The sequence below is a fragment of the Bos taurus genome, chromosome 1, assembly GCF_002263795.3.
Source record: "Bos taurus isolate L1 Dominette 01449 registration number 42190680 breed Hereford chromosome 1, ARS-UCD2.0, whole genome shotgun sequence".
NCBI classification, from domain to species: domain Eukaryota; kingdom Metazoa; phylum Chordata; class Mammalia; order Artiodactyla; family Bovidae; genus Bos; species Bos taurus.
The window spans coordinates 86,048,435-86,064,458 of NC_037328.1; the positions used below are offsets into that span (position 1 = coordinate 86,048,435).

At 34.3% G+C, this 16,024-nt stretch overlaps 1 protein-coding gene across 7 annotated transcripts in view; it reads right to left on the reverse strand.

The window, feature by feature from the left end:
- Nucleotides 1-16,024, reverse strand: part of FXR1 (FMR1 autosomal homolog 1) — a 79,381-nt gene that overhangs the window by 6,852 nt on the left and 56,505 nt on the right. For 2 of the 7 annotated variants that reach the window (XM_005201600.5, XM_059885516.1), the window contains exons 11-16: nt 13,229-13,315; nt 11,765-11,972; nt 6,779-6,982; nt 4,871-5,071; nt 4,106-4,186; nt 518-609 (exon numbers count right to left, since the gene is read on the reverse strand). In XM_005201600.5, coding sequence (XP_005201657.1) covers nt 518-609; nt 4,106-4,186; nt 4,871-5,071; nt 6,779-6,982; nt 11,765-11,972; nt 13,229-13,315 — 873 coding nt within the window. 7 annotated transcript variants of the gene reach the window in all.

Consider the following 16,024-nt stretch of genomic DNA (forward strand, 5'->3'; position numbering starts at 1 on the left):
CAGTACATAAGCCACAGGAAGAATCTGTACCTGTTTATTGAAAACTTGCACCTAATTTCATTTTAACCACTGGAAAACTCACCATATAAAAAGACATAAACAGTTAATACCCTAAGTAAGGCAAACAACCACCTATTTACTCACCTTTTTTGGAAACTCAAATTTACGTATCAAATCCCTTAAAATATTTCAAAGAATTAAAACAAAGGTCTTTATCCACCACTTGAAGAGGGTCTATTCAGCCTGTTGCTCCCCAAATTAAGGTTAACATTCTCTATGCCCAATATCTTTTACAAATGCTATTTCTAGTTCTAACTGAAAAATATTTCAGGCTCAAGCATGCATATCTTCAGTTACCTGGGGCCAAAAACAAAATCAAGAGTAGTCTTTAACTAAAATATTACTGGTCTAGTTGGGGAAACAATTGATCATACAAGTTAAGAAGTAAAAAATAAAACTAAACCATAACAAAAACAAAACCAAAAAAGCCAAAACCTACAGGTTAAATTCTCCTTACCATTTCTTTCTTGTTTTTAGCCAAAGTTTCCCTTGGGAGGTTTCTTTGTCTGCTCTGAGACTCAGCTCTAGAAATATAATCTGCAACTGTGACTGTTGAAGATGAGAAAAAAATTACAGGTGTTGAAAAAATATTTCTAAAGTTTATTTATGGATAAAGAGTAATTTTACTTTTAAAATAGACTAATGGTGGGTTACCCAATTTCAAAATTTTCTTAAGATGGGTACCACCTCCAACCAAAAATGAAATTTGAAAAATATGCCTGTGGTTTGGTGCTGACTATAGAATATTTCAAGCTGGATATAGAGGACGCCTAGATTAAAGTCCTCTTTCACAAGAATCCAGCCATTTGCTTCTGGTTAGTCTATAGTTGTGGGATAAGTTTGATATAAAATTCCACAACTAAGAATAGGAAATGCCACATTCTAAGCCCAGATAGTGTTTGCACTTATCAGTGGGGGGAGGAGGGGGAGAGAAAGGGTAAATTGGGTGCAGATCATGGTGTAGCATGCGTCAATATGAAATTTTCATCAAACATGTAATATTTAATAGTTCTTTTTTTTTTTAAAGCATAGTAAGATTTCCAAGTGTGTTTTATGGTTCCTTTTTAGTATTTCACACTAGAAACTGTTCTGAGTAATATAAAAAAATTCAAGCAAACTAAAGATTTGTCCACCATCTTAAAATGTGGACAATGATCATGGTGGAAAATGTCCACCACTAATTCAGTAACTATCCCCTTTTCACATTTTGCCAATCTTTTAAGGGACTGGCCTATTTGCAATGGTGGTAGGGATTGGGGAAAAGAAGGGAAAGGACTAACCAAAACTAACACCCTACCAGCAACCCAATGGCAACAAACTACCTCTGGTCTGCTGGGACTGGCCTCATTTTAAACCTCAGAACTTTCTCTTCAAGGACTTGCAACTTAGAATTCACTGATTTGAAGAAATATCAAAATAATCAGTCTCTTCCTTTCAAAGAATTTGTTTTCTCTCAGAAACTGATGAAGAAAAATCCCTGATTATGTAAAATATGGTATAAATTATGGGAGCAAGTAAATTATGTAAGAATTAAAACTTCGATAAACTTAATATAAGTCACTACATACACTGGAGAACTAATCCATCAAGTTCAAATTATATAAATCATTTTAATATAAGACTGGACTGTATTTACATTTCTCTTAGTTATGCATTAAAATGCTAACACCTTTATAAGATTCACGAGTTTCTAGAATTATTATATGAATCTTTTTAAATCTCAAGGAAACAACTTAATTCAGAACTAATAAACATCTTTAGAAACACCACTAAAAGATGTTTCATGTCTTAGACTGTTTCCCTCTATAAGAAACTCAATATGCTCATTTTGGAGTTTTATAAATCATTATTTAAATTCACTGTAAATGAATCTATGAATAAATTTAACAGTTTCCGAAATTGGGGAGAGGGATCAAACCCACTTCTTTATTATGTCTACATATATGGAAGCACAAGCATCCTAGAAAGTATTGTAGTTTGGAGAGCACCATAATGAATTCATACTGTTTCCATGGTTCAGGCTTCAGTGACACCAGGAAGAACTCAGCTACCTGGAAACCTTGATGCACAGGCGCACACACTGCTAAATCTGAACTTATGGTAATTCTTAGAACGTTCACCCACTATGCAGACACAGAACTTTGATACAGTTTATCAATTAATAGGCACTTAGCTGGAAAGGTAAAAACCAGTGCCCATCCTCCACCAAACAGAGGTAAATTAAAAATAACCTTAGTTGATTCAGAGAAAAACCTGTTTATAGCCAGATAATAGTCTGTTTATATGCCTCATAATGCAAGCCACTTAAAAGTTCAAAACAGATAAGCACTTATATAGGAAAAAAAATTGAAGCAATTTGTGTGGCATAATTTGGTCTCCAAAATTTCCTCTAAGGGATCCAAAATTAATCAGTTGTATACCAGTACACTGTTGCACTTTGCTAAGTATAGTAAATACTCACTGCTTAATACTAAAGGCAACAAGAAATTTTAAGTAAGTAAGAACAAATTAAATAACTATTTATTTCCAAGAATGCTGACATTAACTTTTAGATACCCTAGAACTGCTGCCAGAGCCAAAGGAGAAAATGACATGTTTGTTCCACCTATCCTATTTTCTGGGTGTGTGGGTATGTGTGTGTGTTGGGGCAGGCTGAGAAAGGCAATGAGTTCTAAAGAGGAAATCAGTACTTCCAAAGAACAGAGTAAAAACAGGAATAAATGCAGTAGAGAACACAAATCACTGTCAAATTATTTAAAACTCCAATTACTCAAGTTCTGATTAATACCATGCAGAAATCCCTTCCTCTTCTTTATCAAAGCCTTTCATGTTATTCTCTTTATATCCTTTGACTTAGTAATGAACCACCATCTACCTAGTTACTAAATTATGTTTTAATTTATCCTATCTCAAGCCCATACTAGTAACTTAGATTTCTTTATTTATAAAGTATGGCCAGAAACTGGTATTCACTGCTATGCCAGCTTCAAAAACACAAACTAAATACAATCTCTTCATCCCAAAGATATTTCTAACACTAAAGAGAGAGAAAAGAAGATAAAAATAAGAAACATTTCCTCAAAACCTATTGTGACAGTATTTAATTTCTTTTAAATTTACAACTATCGCTAAAACATGAACTTTTTTTTTCCCCTAAGAATGGGAACTAATCCCCTTAATCAGTTTTCTCACATGTCTCAATAACCACTAAATTTAAAATACTAAATAAAGATACTAGAATTTATATTCTTTATTTGGGGGAAAACACAAGAATTTGCTTTGGAAAGAATGCAAAATTGATTAGTTTAACAAAAGGGATTTATTTCTGGTGCACACAATTTCTCCACTGTGAATATACATGTGATTCTCTGTACACAAGAAATGGAATTATGTTCAAGATAGTATAGACACAGCAAACACGTTTCTTTTAAGTTACTAAAAACTGTATCTACTTAAATTAACATTCTAAAACTAAGTAAGTACTATTAATTTGAATAGTTAGTAGGTGTAAGGGAAAAGGCATCACACTACAATAAACAAAAACATAACATGCATTCCTCTTAATAGGAAAAAGACACTTTCAAGTATTTTTCTCATTTGTACTTTTTAAACTGTGGGTACTAGAACCCCCACAAAAATGAGGTGCTGAATCCAGATACAGTAGCAGGCACCATGCAAAAGCTGTCCAGTTTTGCCAATCATCCAAAATCACAAGCTACAACATAGTCCCTGGGATGGCAGGTCCCAACTCAAATGTGCAGAATCTGCCAAGTGGACAAAATAATGGTCTTTTCAACAGTATTTTCATGTAAAAAAATTGAGACACAACATTAGTGCAATTAGACAGGTTACATTACGGTGTGAAGGAAGAATGCATTTTCTTAATAGTAGTCTTATTAGTTGAGAAAACAATTTATGCAATGCACATCTTGAATGTATATACACACATGTGTACATGTAAGTATAATATATTTAGAAAGCAGACACATGACATTTTTTTTTCATGCTTATGACCTGGTGGTGTCAACAGGTCCACTCAAGTTACCTGGCTGTCTATCTTCTGCCTGACCCCTGAAACGACGCCTGCGGCTACGATTGCGTCGCTGGGGTTTTTTTTCACTATCATCTGTAATTGCAAAGTTCACCATGAAACTATTCTGACAAAAACAATGCAAAAAACAAAGCAAAAAAAAAAAATTTCTTGCCTTCAAAGATTTAAGGGGAAAGAACTTTTTAATTAAACAGGAAAGATAAAACAATACATGCTATTCACAGGAAAAACACTTTTGTAGTTTTAAACATTCCTACTAGATCAACAGATGGAATTATCATCCAGAAATTAAGAGGGTTTTTGACTCTTGATAAACAAACTCTAAGACTTAATTTATCATTCAGGAATAAAATTTTCCTCTCCAACAGAGTTTAGTTTTTACCAAAGTTAATGACATTTTAGCACTTTGGAAATCAATGCCTACAAAGTATACACACTTTCATTAGTGTCATTTATAATACTTAAAGAGGCAAGACGAAAGCCCAATTCTGGCTTAGAAGATTGAGAGTATTAAGTGCCCTGCAGTTTGAATATCTGTATTGTTTTAATGGCATCAAAGGGCACTTTAATAAACCCTCCCAGTTTCAAACAGTTTGGCTATACAAATCTGAAAACTAGACATTTAAGACAGACACAAAGCCATCTACCTACTTGAACACTAGGAAAAATTCAATTTGTGAATTGCATATTTTTTTAAAGGCATCATATATTAACAATAGTATACAGTAATATAAATCTTTTCCCTAAATGCTTACATACCTAGCCCATTTTCATTAACTGAAGCTGTATCGGATTCAGTCATCCCATCCATCAGAACAGCATCTTCATCAGTCCTTCGTCTACGAGACCGCCTACGACGGTTAGTACTGTGATGAGATTCGCTGGCATCAGTGTCTGCAGTCTGATCTGATTCTGTATTATCAAGTAAGCTGTATGGATTGCTGTCTGGATCTTTGAGCACTAAATGCATGTCAGAGGCAAGAAATATTTGTTTAAGAGAGCTGCAGTTATTAGGAATGTTTTGACCTACATTGAACTATATCAATTAATAATAAACTTCAATTTTCCCCCAATAAAAATACATCCTCTGTCTTCAGACAAAATGTTTTCTGTATCACTATTTTACCTGAAAAATAACAAATATGAAAAAACTTTAAATGGTGATGAAAAATTATAACAGAAAATGAGTGAACACCTTGGCTTTCTACCATTTCTCTTTGACTTGTCTTAAAAACATATTAGGAACTAGTATACATGTTACTTTTTACATTCACATACCTAGCTAATTCTGTACAGAGGCTAAAGAAATAAAAATGAAAACAAATATTCAGCTAATATATTTCCAAATAATACTCAACATCTGCACTCTATAATAGAAATTTATTATTACAAACTGAAGCAAGCAAAAGTCTATACAAAAAAAGGCAAACTAAAAAGTTTGAAATTCTAACTGGTTATAGGAAAATGTGGAAATGAATGCTGACTAGTACTCCCATCTCCAGAAAGAAAGAGTACAGGTGGGATATGGTAGGGTAAGAGTGGGAAAGGAAAGGTTTGTAAGACATAAATTATAGGGGAAAAAATACCCATCTTACCTATGTGCATTATTGCTTCCAGCAATCAAATTATAGAAGAAATTCACCTAATCACGATTTTTCCTAAGTTTCCTTTGGTAACAGCTAGCAAGCTAGCATCTTTGCAAAAGACACTAAGTTTATCCATTAATCATAAACACTAGGTAAAGTACATTTACTTTGAAATTCAGCAAACTGTAATGTTAAACCTTGGTAACAGTGAGCAATGTTCTAAAATATAAAAACTATTTCCCTAAAAGTCTATAAAATGAACTCAGGACTTAAAGATTATCACTAGAACTAAAGAGTACTTTTTTAAAAGTTCTTTAAAAAATGTGATTTGATTCACTTTTTAAAAAAAATTAAGAGTGGTTTTCCTACAAATGCCATGCAATAACTGTTATGGTTATATCCCTGATATAATCTAATCCTTGACAATCTTTCCCCAACTCATTATGCTAAGCAAGAACATTCTGTCAACTCCTACACCACCACTTAAGTTATAGCATTTAAATTTTCAATGAGTAAAAGGTTTCTTATAGTATCTCAAATCTCAGTCTTCTAGACACTCTTTACAGGTGAATTCCTCAAACAATAAAACATTTTTAAAAAAGGTGATTTCACAGTTTTTTCCTGTTCCAAAGTGGAGTAGCAACAAATGCTTTTCAGTTGTATACAAAAGGTATTTAGATCTCTCTATACATTAGAATTATCTGGGTCTCTCTGGGAAACAGAAATATATAACCCAAAAAATTCTAGAGGGGGAAAAAAATTCTAATTACCTAAGTGTCCAAAGTCTGAACATCTGACCAATGAAGCAGAGAAATCAGCTCCAACTAAAATTACTCTGATCTGAATATTCTGGCTAAACTTTCACTAATAGACACTCTATAGTGCCTTTCCTTATGTTGTAGTTGCGTGTGTGTGTGTGTGCATGCATATATATATATATATTCTACTGTTTTCCTGAGACAGTTAAGCAAAAAGAGAAACTTCCAAAAACGGGGGGTGGGGATCCTGGGAAATGAATTAACTTTTATGAAATTATACTGTTTACAAAGAAAAGATTCTGACAGAGTATATAAAAGACTACCAGAACTGATGGAAGATTTGCCACCACGTGGTCCACCACGACCTCGACCCCCTGAAACACTTCTGCCTCTTCCTCCTGGGCGTCTCCTGCTGTCACGCTGATGCCGACTCTCTCGATCATCTTCTCCCGCCAGAGACCAATCACTCAGCTCATCTTTACGTTCAGATTCAGTTTCGGATGGGTTAGACAGCTCAGAGTTTGTACCTTGGGAAAGAAGAGAACATAAGCATACTATATTTCTATTTTAAAAAAGGAGTGAAATTTTTCAAAGAATTTCTTGCAAATCATTGTTTAAATAACACTGATATATGAAAATGCATTTAATACAGAAAATATGTTTAAAAAATTTTTCCCACTTTTATGTCTTTAACAAATTGCTAGTATAATAAAAAAAAAAAAAAAAAAAACACTATCCAAGTATTTAAAAGCCAATTTAATGATATTTAGAAAAATAAGTAACAACTGTATATTCTATTATATCACTTGATTCTAAGGAGCATTTTTTTCCCCACATTTAACAGCTCTGAAATCAGGATATTTCTTACAATTGATTATCTCATAAACTGGGAGTGCATTTTTAGTGACTGTACATAAAATTTATCTCTTTTGCAAAATAATGTCTTAAGTTAGAACAACACAATGTTTCAAATCACTGGACAAATTTTAGGTTGCTCTGGGTAAAGAAAACTTCAACATGACAATAAGAGATGAAGCCATTACCAGTGAGACAAAAATTCAGCATAACTTTGAAAGTTAACTACAGACTATTTCTAACATCCCAATGACTGAATTTAATACTTTTGAAAAATGTAAACACCACAAAGATTCTATAAAAGCCTACAATATCATATAATATCACAATTTATGTGTCAGATTTATATGACCCAATCACTAACATACTCATTTCCACTTCTCTGTTAGTTCTGGGATGGCACTTTTTTATCCTTTCATCGTAGAGATATCCTATGCTTTTCAGAAGTTCATTTTACACCACTTGGCTTTTACAAAAGACTTACACTAGTATCTGTTTTCACAAACCAAAAGAAATCCAAAGAGGATTTTCAGTTTTAAGGGAAAAAAGGGCACGAAGAGAAAATAGCCTTCAGTATTCGCTTTGCAGCAAGCCACTGCAATTAAAAGAGGCAGCAAGCAGAGCAAGCAGTGAGAGCAGCATCTCCCAGCTCCTGCTTCAAGAACTAAACTCAGCATCTCAGCATTAAGCCGACATAGCTTTGAACCACATTGGTGAGCATCTATGCTTTATTTTATTTCCTGCATCTATTAGCAAGATGTGTCCTAAAGTAATTGCTTCTTCACTTTATGCCATTTCAGCTTACAAAAGGTCTTCCAGGAAAACTACTTTCTGATAATGTGGGAAACTATATGTGCAAATCTATCTCCATAAAATTAAAAGCCCAGTTCAATGTCTGTAGCTTCAGACCAATTTAACGGAAAACAGACATCTCCCCTCATTTCCTTAAAATTAATGTAAAATTAATAAAGTATTGTCATGTGTTGTTTTCTTTTTCCAATGTGGATTTACTTCCACATTGCTTTACAGTAAAGGGGAGCTCTCTTATACCTCTAAATGCCCACGGAAGCCTAGGAATGCACATATCAATTTTCTCCTGATAAATTAATTTACCACATGATTATGAAGTTCTTATGCTAAACTCTCAAATATGAACAATTTCAAGATAAACTAAAAATACCCTATATTTAACTCCATAGTCATTTAATGATAAAAGCAAAATACAAGAGCTCTTCAAGGACTAAAATGTAAAGTTGAACAAAGCCTACCAACTTCCTTTCTCCTTTAAAGAGGACTCTTCTATCCGTCTTTTTTTTCCATATACCATATAGATGTAGCTAGTAATGAGTGGATTAATTTAAGAAAAATGTAGCAAGTTTCTAGTACCGACATTTGCATCTTTGTTAAGATGAGTCTCATATTAGAAAATGAATCAAAACACTTATTCTTCCAAAGGATAAGAAAGAATTTTGTTAACTGATGTCATGGTTTGGAGGAATAAGGGTAATGTATCATTTCATGAGTAGTTTAAAACAAAACAAACAAAAAAGCCTTGGGAATTATAAAAACTTCTGTTGAATTTATTTACAAACCTACATACCCTGCCTGAAAACATTACCAAATTTTGAGGTTAGATGAGTATCTCATTTTAAAAGGTTTTAACAAAAGTTCCTATCAAATTATCTTTAAAAATACAGTGTAGTATTTAACTCAATATCATGAGCAAAAAAATTTTCATAGTTTTAATTTAAATCTAGCATTCAAGATACTTATAGAAGGTATCTAAAATCATAAATAGGTTTCAGGAGATAAACACAACTATTAATGTCAAAAAAAAAAAAAAAGGCTAATGAACTGCTAAGTTCTCCATTTTCTTCATACTAAACATTTCTGAGATGGCAAAAGGAACTTTGCAAATGCAATTAAGGTTAAGGAAACAGGTTTGGGGATTATTCTAGACTATTCAGGTAAGGCCAATTTAATCACATGAATATTAAAAAAAGAGAACCATTCTCAACTATGGAGAACCAGAGAGGTGGCTGAATAAGGACTCTTTGTAATCTGTTGTTGTTTAGTTGTTAAGTCAAGTCCGGTTCTTTTGTGACCCCATGGACTGTAGCCCACCAGGCTCCTCTGTCCATGGGATTTCTTAGGCAAGAACAATGGAGTGAGTTGGCACTTCCTTCTCCAGGGGATGTTCCTGACCAAAGGATTGAACCCATGTCTCCTGACCTGGCAGGAGAATTCTTCACCACTGAGCCACCAGGAAAGCCCATCTACCTGTAATTATTGGCTTTTTAAGATGAAGGAAGGAGGACCTAAGCCGAGGCTGGAAGTACCAAGGGAACAGATTTTTTCCTAGAGCCTCCAAAAGGGAATATAGACATGCCAACACAGATTTCAGCCCAGTGACATTCATGTCAGATTTCTGACCTATAGAACCATAAGACAACAGTACTGTTAAAGGCTTTGAATTTTTAATTTGCTGTATAATCAACAGAAAACTAATAATCTGTTGAAGTCATCACAATCATTCCAATCTCAATTTTGTAAAATATAAATTCTTGAATCCAGAAATTAGGGAGGGGGCTACAAGAAATAATGATCCATAAAACCAATCCAATTCGTAATGGCTCCAACAAATGAAAATTGTTTTCAACAGAATATTAAATCAGATTTCCCTAAAACTTCTAAAATCACCTTATGAAAATGGTTCACATTCTTTTAAATGAACATGTATGCTGAACTTAACATTAACAGCTGAAGTACCACATTTTATCAAATCTGCCATGCCATCCATTGTAAGTCACAATATTTTTTGTGCCACTTAAGAAAATCCTGCCAATTACAGTTCTAAGACAGCATCCATTATAAAACACATTGTAAGTTCAGAGATGTTAAATTCAGAAAATGTTTCTTATATAGATTATATATATATGCACCACCTAAAAAATCTTCTGCCATTAAGTAGACAAGAACATCTATAACCAAATTCAAATAATTTTTATTTCTCTGGAGCCCATTTAAGTTCAACAGCTATTTCAGAAAATACAATGTTACTAGTTCAAAAAGACTCAGAGGTAAGAGTGCCATCTACTGAACAATTTGCATAGCATTCTTTAATCAAAATGTTATTCCTCTACCTTCTCATTTAAATTTATTATCTACTGTCAACAAAAGCATTTTGCCAAAGAGGGAGCTCTCATCAATAAGCTGACTTCCCAGAGGCTTATAAAATTCTTGGATGAATTCATCAACCAAAAAAACAAATCTGATTATTTGCACTAGTAATGTGTACATCTAAAATCATTCAGTATGTACTTAATCTCTATTTAATTACTATTTTGTATTAAATGTTTTGAGGACCGCAATTCTCAATCCTTCACATACCAAACACATTAACTGGAATTTTTCTTTTCAGGTTTCAATACAAGGTTAACTTTAAAATAATGAAAAAGCAGGAAGGGAAAATTACCATTCAACTCTACAACAAATGAAATATAGTACCAAACTGACTCTGACATCGTTAGATGATCCTTCAAACATGAAATATGGATGTGGAATCTGTACACTATAAGCTTTCATGTATTTCTGTTTTCCCTAAATGCCTTCTATTCTGGAAAAGGCTTATGAAATATTTTCCCAAAGCAGTTTGGATGAGCATAGGGGAGTAGAGAAGAGAGAAGAGGAGAGAGAAGGGAACGCAAAAATCAGGTCACTGCTAAGATCCAAGTCCAAATGCAGAAAAATGGAACAACTCCAAAGCTGAAGAAGAAGTAAGAAATTTAGGATTAGAAAATTGTTGACCATCACCATCCACTGGCCCCTTCCTACATGGGTTAAGTCCGATCTTCAAAGTGAAATGTATTTTAGAAAAATAATGTTCATTTATGTTAATTAAGTTCTAACTTTTAAAGCCCTCATATTATTGAAATCCTGTATTTCACAAAATAACTGCAGATGTGAGATATTAATATTCAAAACTACTAAGTGAACCAATATAGTATATTTTAAAAACTAGTACAGATTTGCTACATATAAACACAGCACAGTGACTAGTGTATTTTTTACTTTTCCTTTTCCTAAAGGGTAAGCAAAAGGTAAATCCTAGTAGTATTACCACCATCACCAGGTTTTTACTGGAAAATGTATATAATTGTACAAGGTAACTATCTGAGAAAACCAGTTGTATATATATTTAAATATTTAGAATAAACATGATTATGAGCTATAAATGTAACAAAAACATGTTTCATTTCATTACATAGCTACTTGAACACTACAAATCTTGTACAGTCATTAATATAAAATACAGTCACTACTATTAAAACGTGTACCTTAGAACTGTCTCCTACCCTCAAAACCAAGATAAAGTGATGAACTGAACAACAATAACCAAAATGTACTGGAGCACCTAAACTACAACTACTACCAAAAAGAAAAAATTTTTTTACCATAACCGGAGGTGTAATTAGGGCCCCGACGACCTCTGCCTCTTCCACTATAAGACCTAGAACCTTGTACAGAAGAGACGGTACTTTCATCAGTGGCATATCCTTTCTCTTTTTCAGGCCCTCTGGTGGAAGAAGGTCTGAAACCCATACCAATCTGTCGAAGTTGTTCATCAATCTGTAGTCGTTCCATTCTTAGCTGTTCTACTTCCTATAATGAAAATGAAAAAGGATAAATCTTACATGTATTTCTTTTTTCTTCTTAAAGCCTAGAGTTGAGCTATAGTCTGGTCCTACCACTGAACGCAGCTGTGATCTTGGGCAGTTATTTGGCAATGTAGACTGTATTCCTAGTGAACATAATTTACAAGGTCAATTCAACAAGCATTTACTAAATGCCTTAGCATCATGTGCCAACCATGCTAAGTACTACAGGTATACATATAAAAAAGACAAGGACTCTTCTCCTTCAGGGGAATGTTTACAGATGAGCATTAAAATAACCTAGGGGATGGTTAATAGACAACTGCTGAAATAATAGCTAATTATCAGACCTAGTCTTTAAGGAGTATCAAACTCTGCTAAATGAGGTAAAGTACCACCTATGACAGGTATTACTAATAAACTACTTCCCTATCAAAATAGTGACAACTGAGTTGTGGCCTAGCTGAACTGGTAGACTTGGTCATTCAGAGATTGAGGTCATTACAGAATGTGAAAGTAAGGTGTCTATGGAGAAAGCTCTTGGCTAAAAAGCAGCAGAGTACTGCAAAGACAAGTTTTTCAAAGAAAGGAAGGACTTAATCAAGGGTGCTTTGAAAATATTAACATAACAACGATCTGAGTGACTAAAAGGAAAACATAACTAGAGACAGCAGTTCAAGTACCATAAACAACAAAAACACAGCAGGAATAAAAAGAATAAAAAATGACAATTCCAACTTATAATAATTTATAGGGCATTTCTTTTCCAAAACCTTTTCTCTTTATTAACCCAGATAGACTAAACAACAATGGTTAAGAGTTATCAAATGATATATATGGAGGTAGTTCATGTGATTCACCAGTAACCATCAGGTGTCAACTCTGCTAAGTGCTACAGGTATACAATATAAAAAAGACATGGACTCATCTCCTTCAAGGGAACGTTTATAGATGAGCATTAGTAACCAAGAAAGTCCACATCATTCCCGGTTCTCTCTCCTATTTGCAACAAATGTTAAGAGTGGCCATGTCTTAAACAGAAGGAAAGAAATATAAACGTTCAGTGGGAAAGAGAAAAATGTACATGAGGCCAATCATTTTACAATGGCAAAGGACCTTTTAATATTCTCACACAGAAAGGAAAAAAAAGGGAAATATGAAGCTGAATTAACAAAAATTAAGATTTAAAAATTTACAATACTAATATAAAATTAAAGTTTAATGTGAGAAGGAACATGATATAAATATGAACACTATACAAACCTTTAGATAAGCAATATGATACTCTAAAAGCACTTGCACATTTCCAATGCTTTCTTTAGTGCCAACAAATACAAATGGAACCATTCCCTGTAAGAAAACACAACATCCCAGTATTTAGTATTTATGTCCTCTAATTCAAGCAAATCTTTTAAATAAATAAACCAACTTTCAAAGAAATTTTCCATCAAACTGGAATGAATTTACAGATTAGATGTATTTTTAGTAGTGCTTGCCTTAAAAACATAATAAAACACATTGGGCAGGTTATCCCTGTAATATATGCTCATATAGCAAAACTTTCAACATCTGTAGGTTGGAAGTACTTCGTGACCATTAACAGAAGTATCATGTACAAACTTTCACAGTGTAAAATAAAGAAATTACTGATATGGGCAAATAGTCACCTTAAGTTATTAAACCAAATGAAAGGATTAACCCTGACCTGTTTTACTTAGTTGAATTTCAAAAGGTGGTTTTAAAAAGTGAGAAGGAAGGGAAGTAAGATACCTAAATGATATGTTTTTTTTTTTTCTTTAAAGAAATAAACTTTCAGCTTCCTACTAGCTAAAGAAAATGAACAGTCTAAGGAAACTCACCCAATCACTTTCAATGTCCTTCACTTTCTTGATTTTATAGAATCATTCCTAACAGTTATTTAAATAACCTGGCTTAAGAACTTTGGGTTCTAAATACAGAAATAAGTGTGGCTTAACTTTTTATTCTATATAGGAAACCACTATGTGACTTATTTTCAAAATAATTTTTAAAAAATTTAATTAGTGAATTTTAGTATGGGAAATTAAAAAGAAGAAAGGCACTAGGGCAGGTGCTAAAGCTACAGTACAGAGTACAGCTATCATGGAGCTGAAAGCTGCAGTGACTCTAGAAGAAGTAATTCCAACTACGAAGGTATGAACAAGGGACTCTACCTTAAGCTTAGGAAGTGAGAAAGCCTTGAGCTATCTTCAAGAATTCATATGCAGAAAACACAGGATGCAAAGTGAACAAAAGATAGGAGGAGAAAAAAAAGAGCTAGAAAGTTTTAATTCATAATGTAATTCTGGGACTATATTACTTACAGTCATTTTAAAGAAATATCCCAATTCTACAGTTGAGAAAAAAATGTGCTCAAAGTCATAAAATCAGCAATTAACCCAACACATTTCGTATCCAGTTACTTAATTCCAAATAATATCCACTTGTTAACTGCCATAATCTATGTTAAAGAAAAAGGTAAAAAGAATCACAATCTCAGAAAAGATATCAAACGCTCCTGTAATAATTTCACTGTAAAGTATTTGTGGAGGTGATGGAATTCCAGCTGAGCTATTTCAAATCCTAAAAGATGATGCTGTTAAATATGCCAGCAAAATTTGGAAAACTCAGCAGTGGCCACAGGACTGGCAAATGTCAGTTCTCATTTCTATCCCAAAGAAAGGCAATGCCAAAGAATGTTCAAACTATCGCACAATAGAAAAGGCAGAGGAACCAGAGATCAAATTGCCAACATGCGCTGGATAATTGAAAAAGCAAGAGAGTTCCAGAAAAACATCTATTTCTGCTTTATTGACTATGCCAAAGCCTTTGACTGCGTGGATCACAATAAACTGTGGAAAATTCTGAAAAAGATGGGAATACCAGACCACCTGACCAGCCTCTTGAGAAACCTATATACAGGTCAGGAAGCAACAGTTAGAACTGGACATGGAACAACAGACTGGTTCCAAATAGGAAAAGGAGTACGTCAAGGCTGTATATTGTCACCCTGCTTATTTAACTTCTATGCAGAGTACATCATGAGAAATGCTGGGCTGCAAGAAGCACAAGCTGGAATCAAGATTGCCAGGAGAAATATCAATAACCTCAGATATGCAGATGACACCACCCTTATGGCAGAAAGTGAAGAGGAACTCAAAAGCCTCTTGATGAAAGTGAAAGTGGAGAGTGAAAAAGTTGGCTTAAAGCTCAACATTCAGAAAACAAACATCATGGCATCCGGTCCCATCACTTCATGGGAAATAGATGGGGAAACAGTGGCAGACTTTATTTTTCTGGGCTCCAAAATCACTGCAGATGGTGACTGCAGCCATGAAATTACAAGACGCTTACTCCTTGGAAGGAAAGTTATGACCAACCTAGATAGATAGCACATTCAAAAGCAGAGACATTACTTTACCAACAAAGGTTTGTCTAGTCAAGGCTATGGTTTTTCCTGTGGTCATGTATGGATGTGAGCTGGACTGTGAAGAAGGCTGAGCGCCAAAGAATTGATGCTTTTGAACTGTGGTGTTGGAGAAGACTCTTGAGAGTCCCTTGGACTGCAAGGAGATCCAACCAGTCCATTCTGAAGGAGATCAGCCCTGGGATTTCTTTGGAAGGAATGATGCTAAAGCTGAAACTCCAGTACTTTGGCCACCTCATGTGAAGAGTTGACTCATTGGAAAAGACTCTGATGCTGGGAGGGATTGGGGGCAGGAGGAGAAGGGGACGACAGAGGATGAGATGGCTGGATGGCATCACTGACTCGATGGACGTGAGTCTGGGTGAACTCCAGGAGTTGGTGATGGACAGAGAGGCCTGGTGTGCTGCGATTCATGGGGTCGCAAAGAGTCGGACACGACTGAGCGACTGAACTGAACTGAACACATTAGCAAAGTAATGCTCAAAATCCTCCAAGCAAGGCTTAAACAGTACGTGAAACCAAGAACTACCAAATAGATGTTCAAACTGGATTTAGAAAAAGGCAGAAGAACCAGAGATCAAATTGCCAACATCTATTGGGTCACTAAAAAAAGC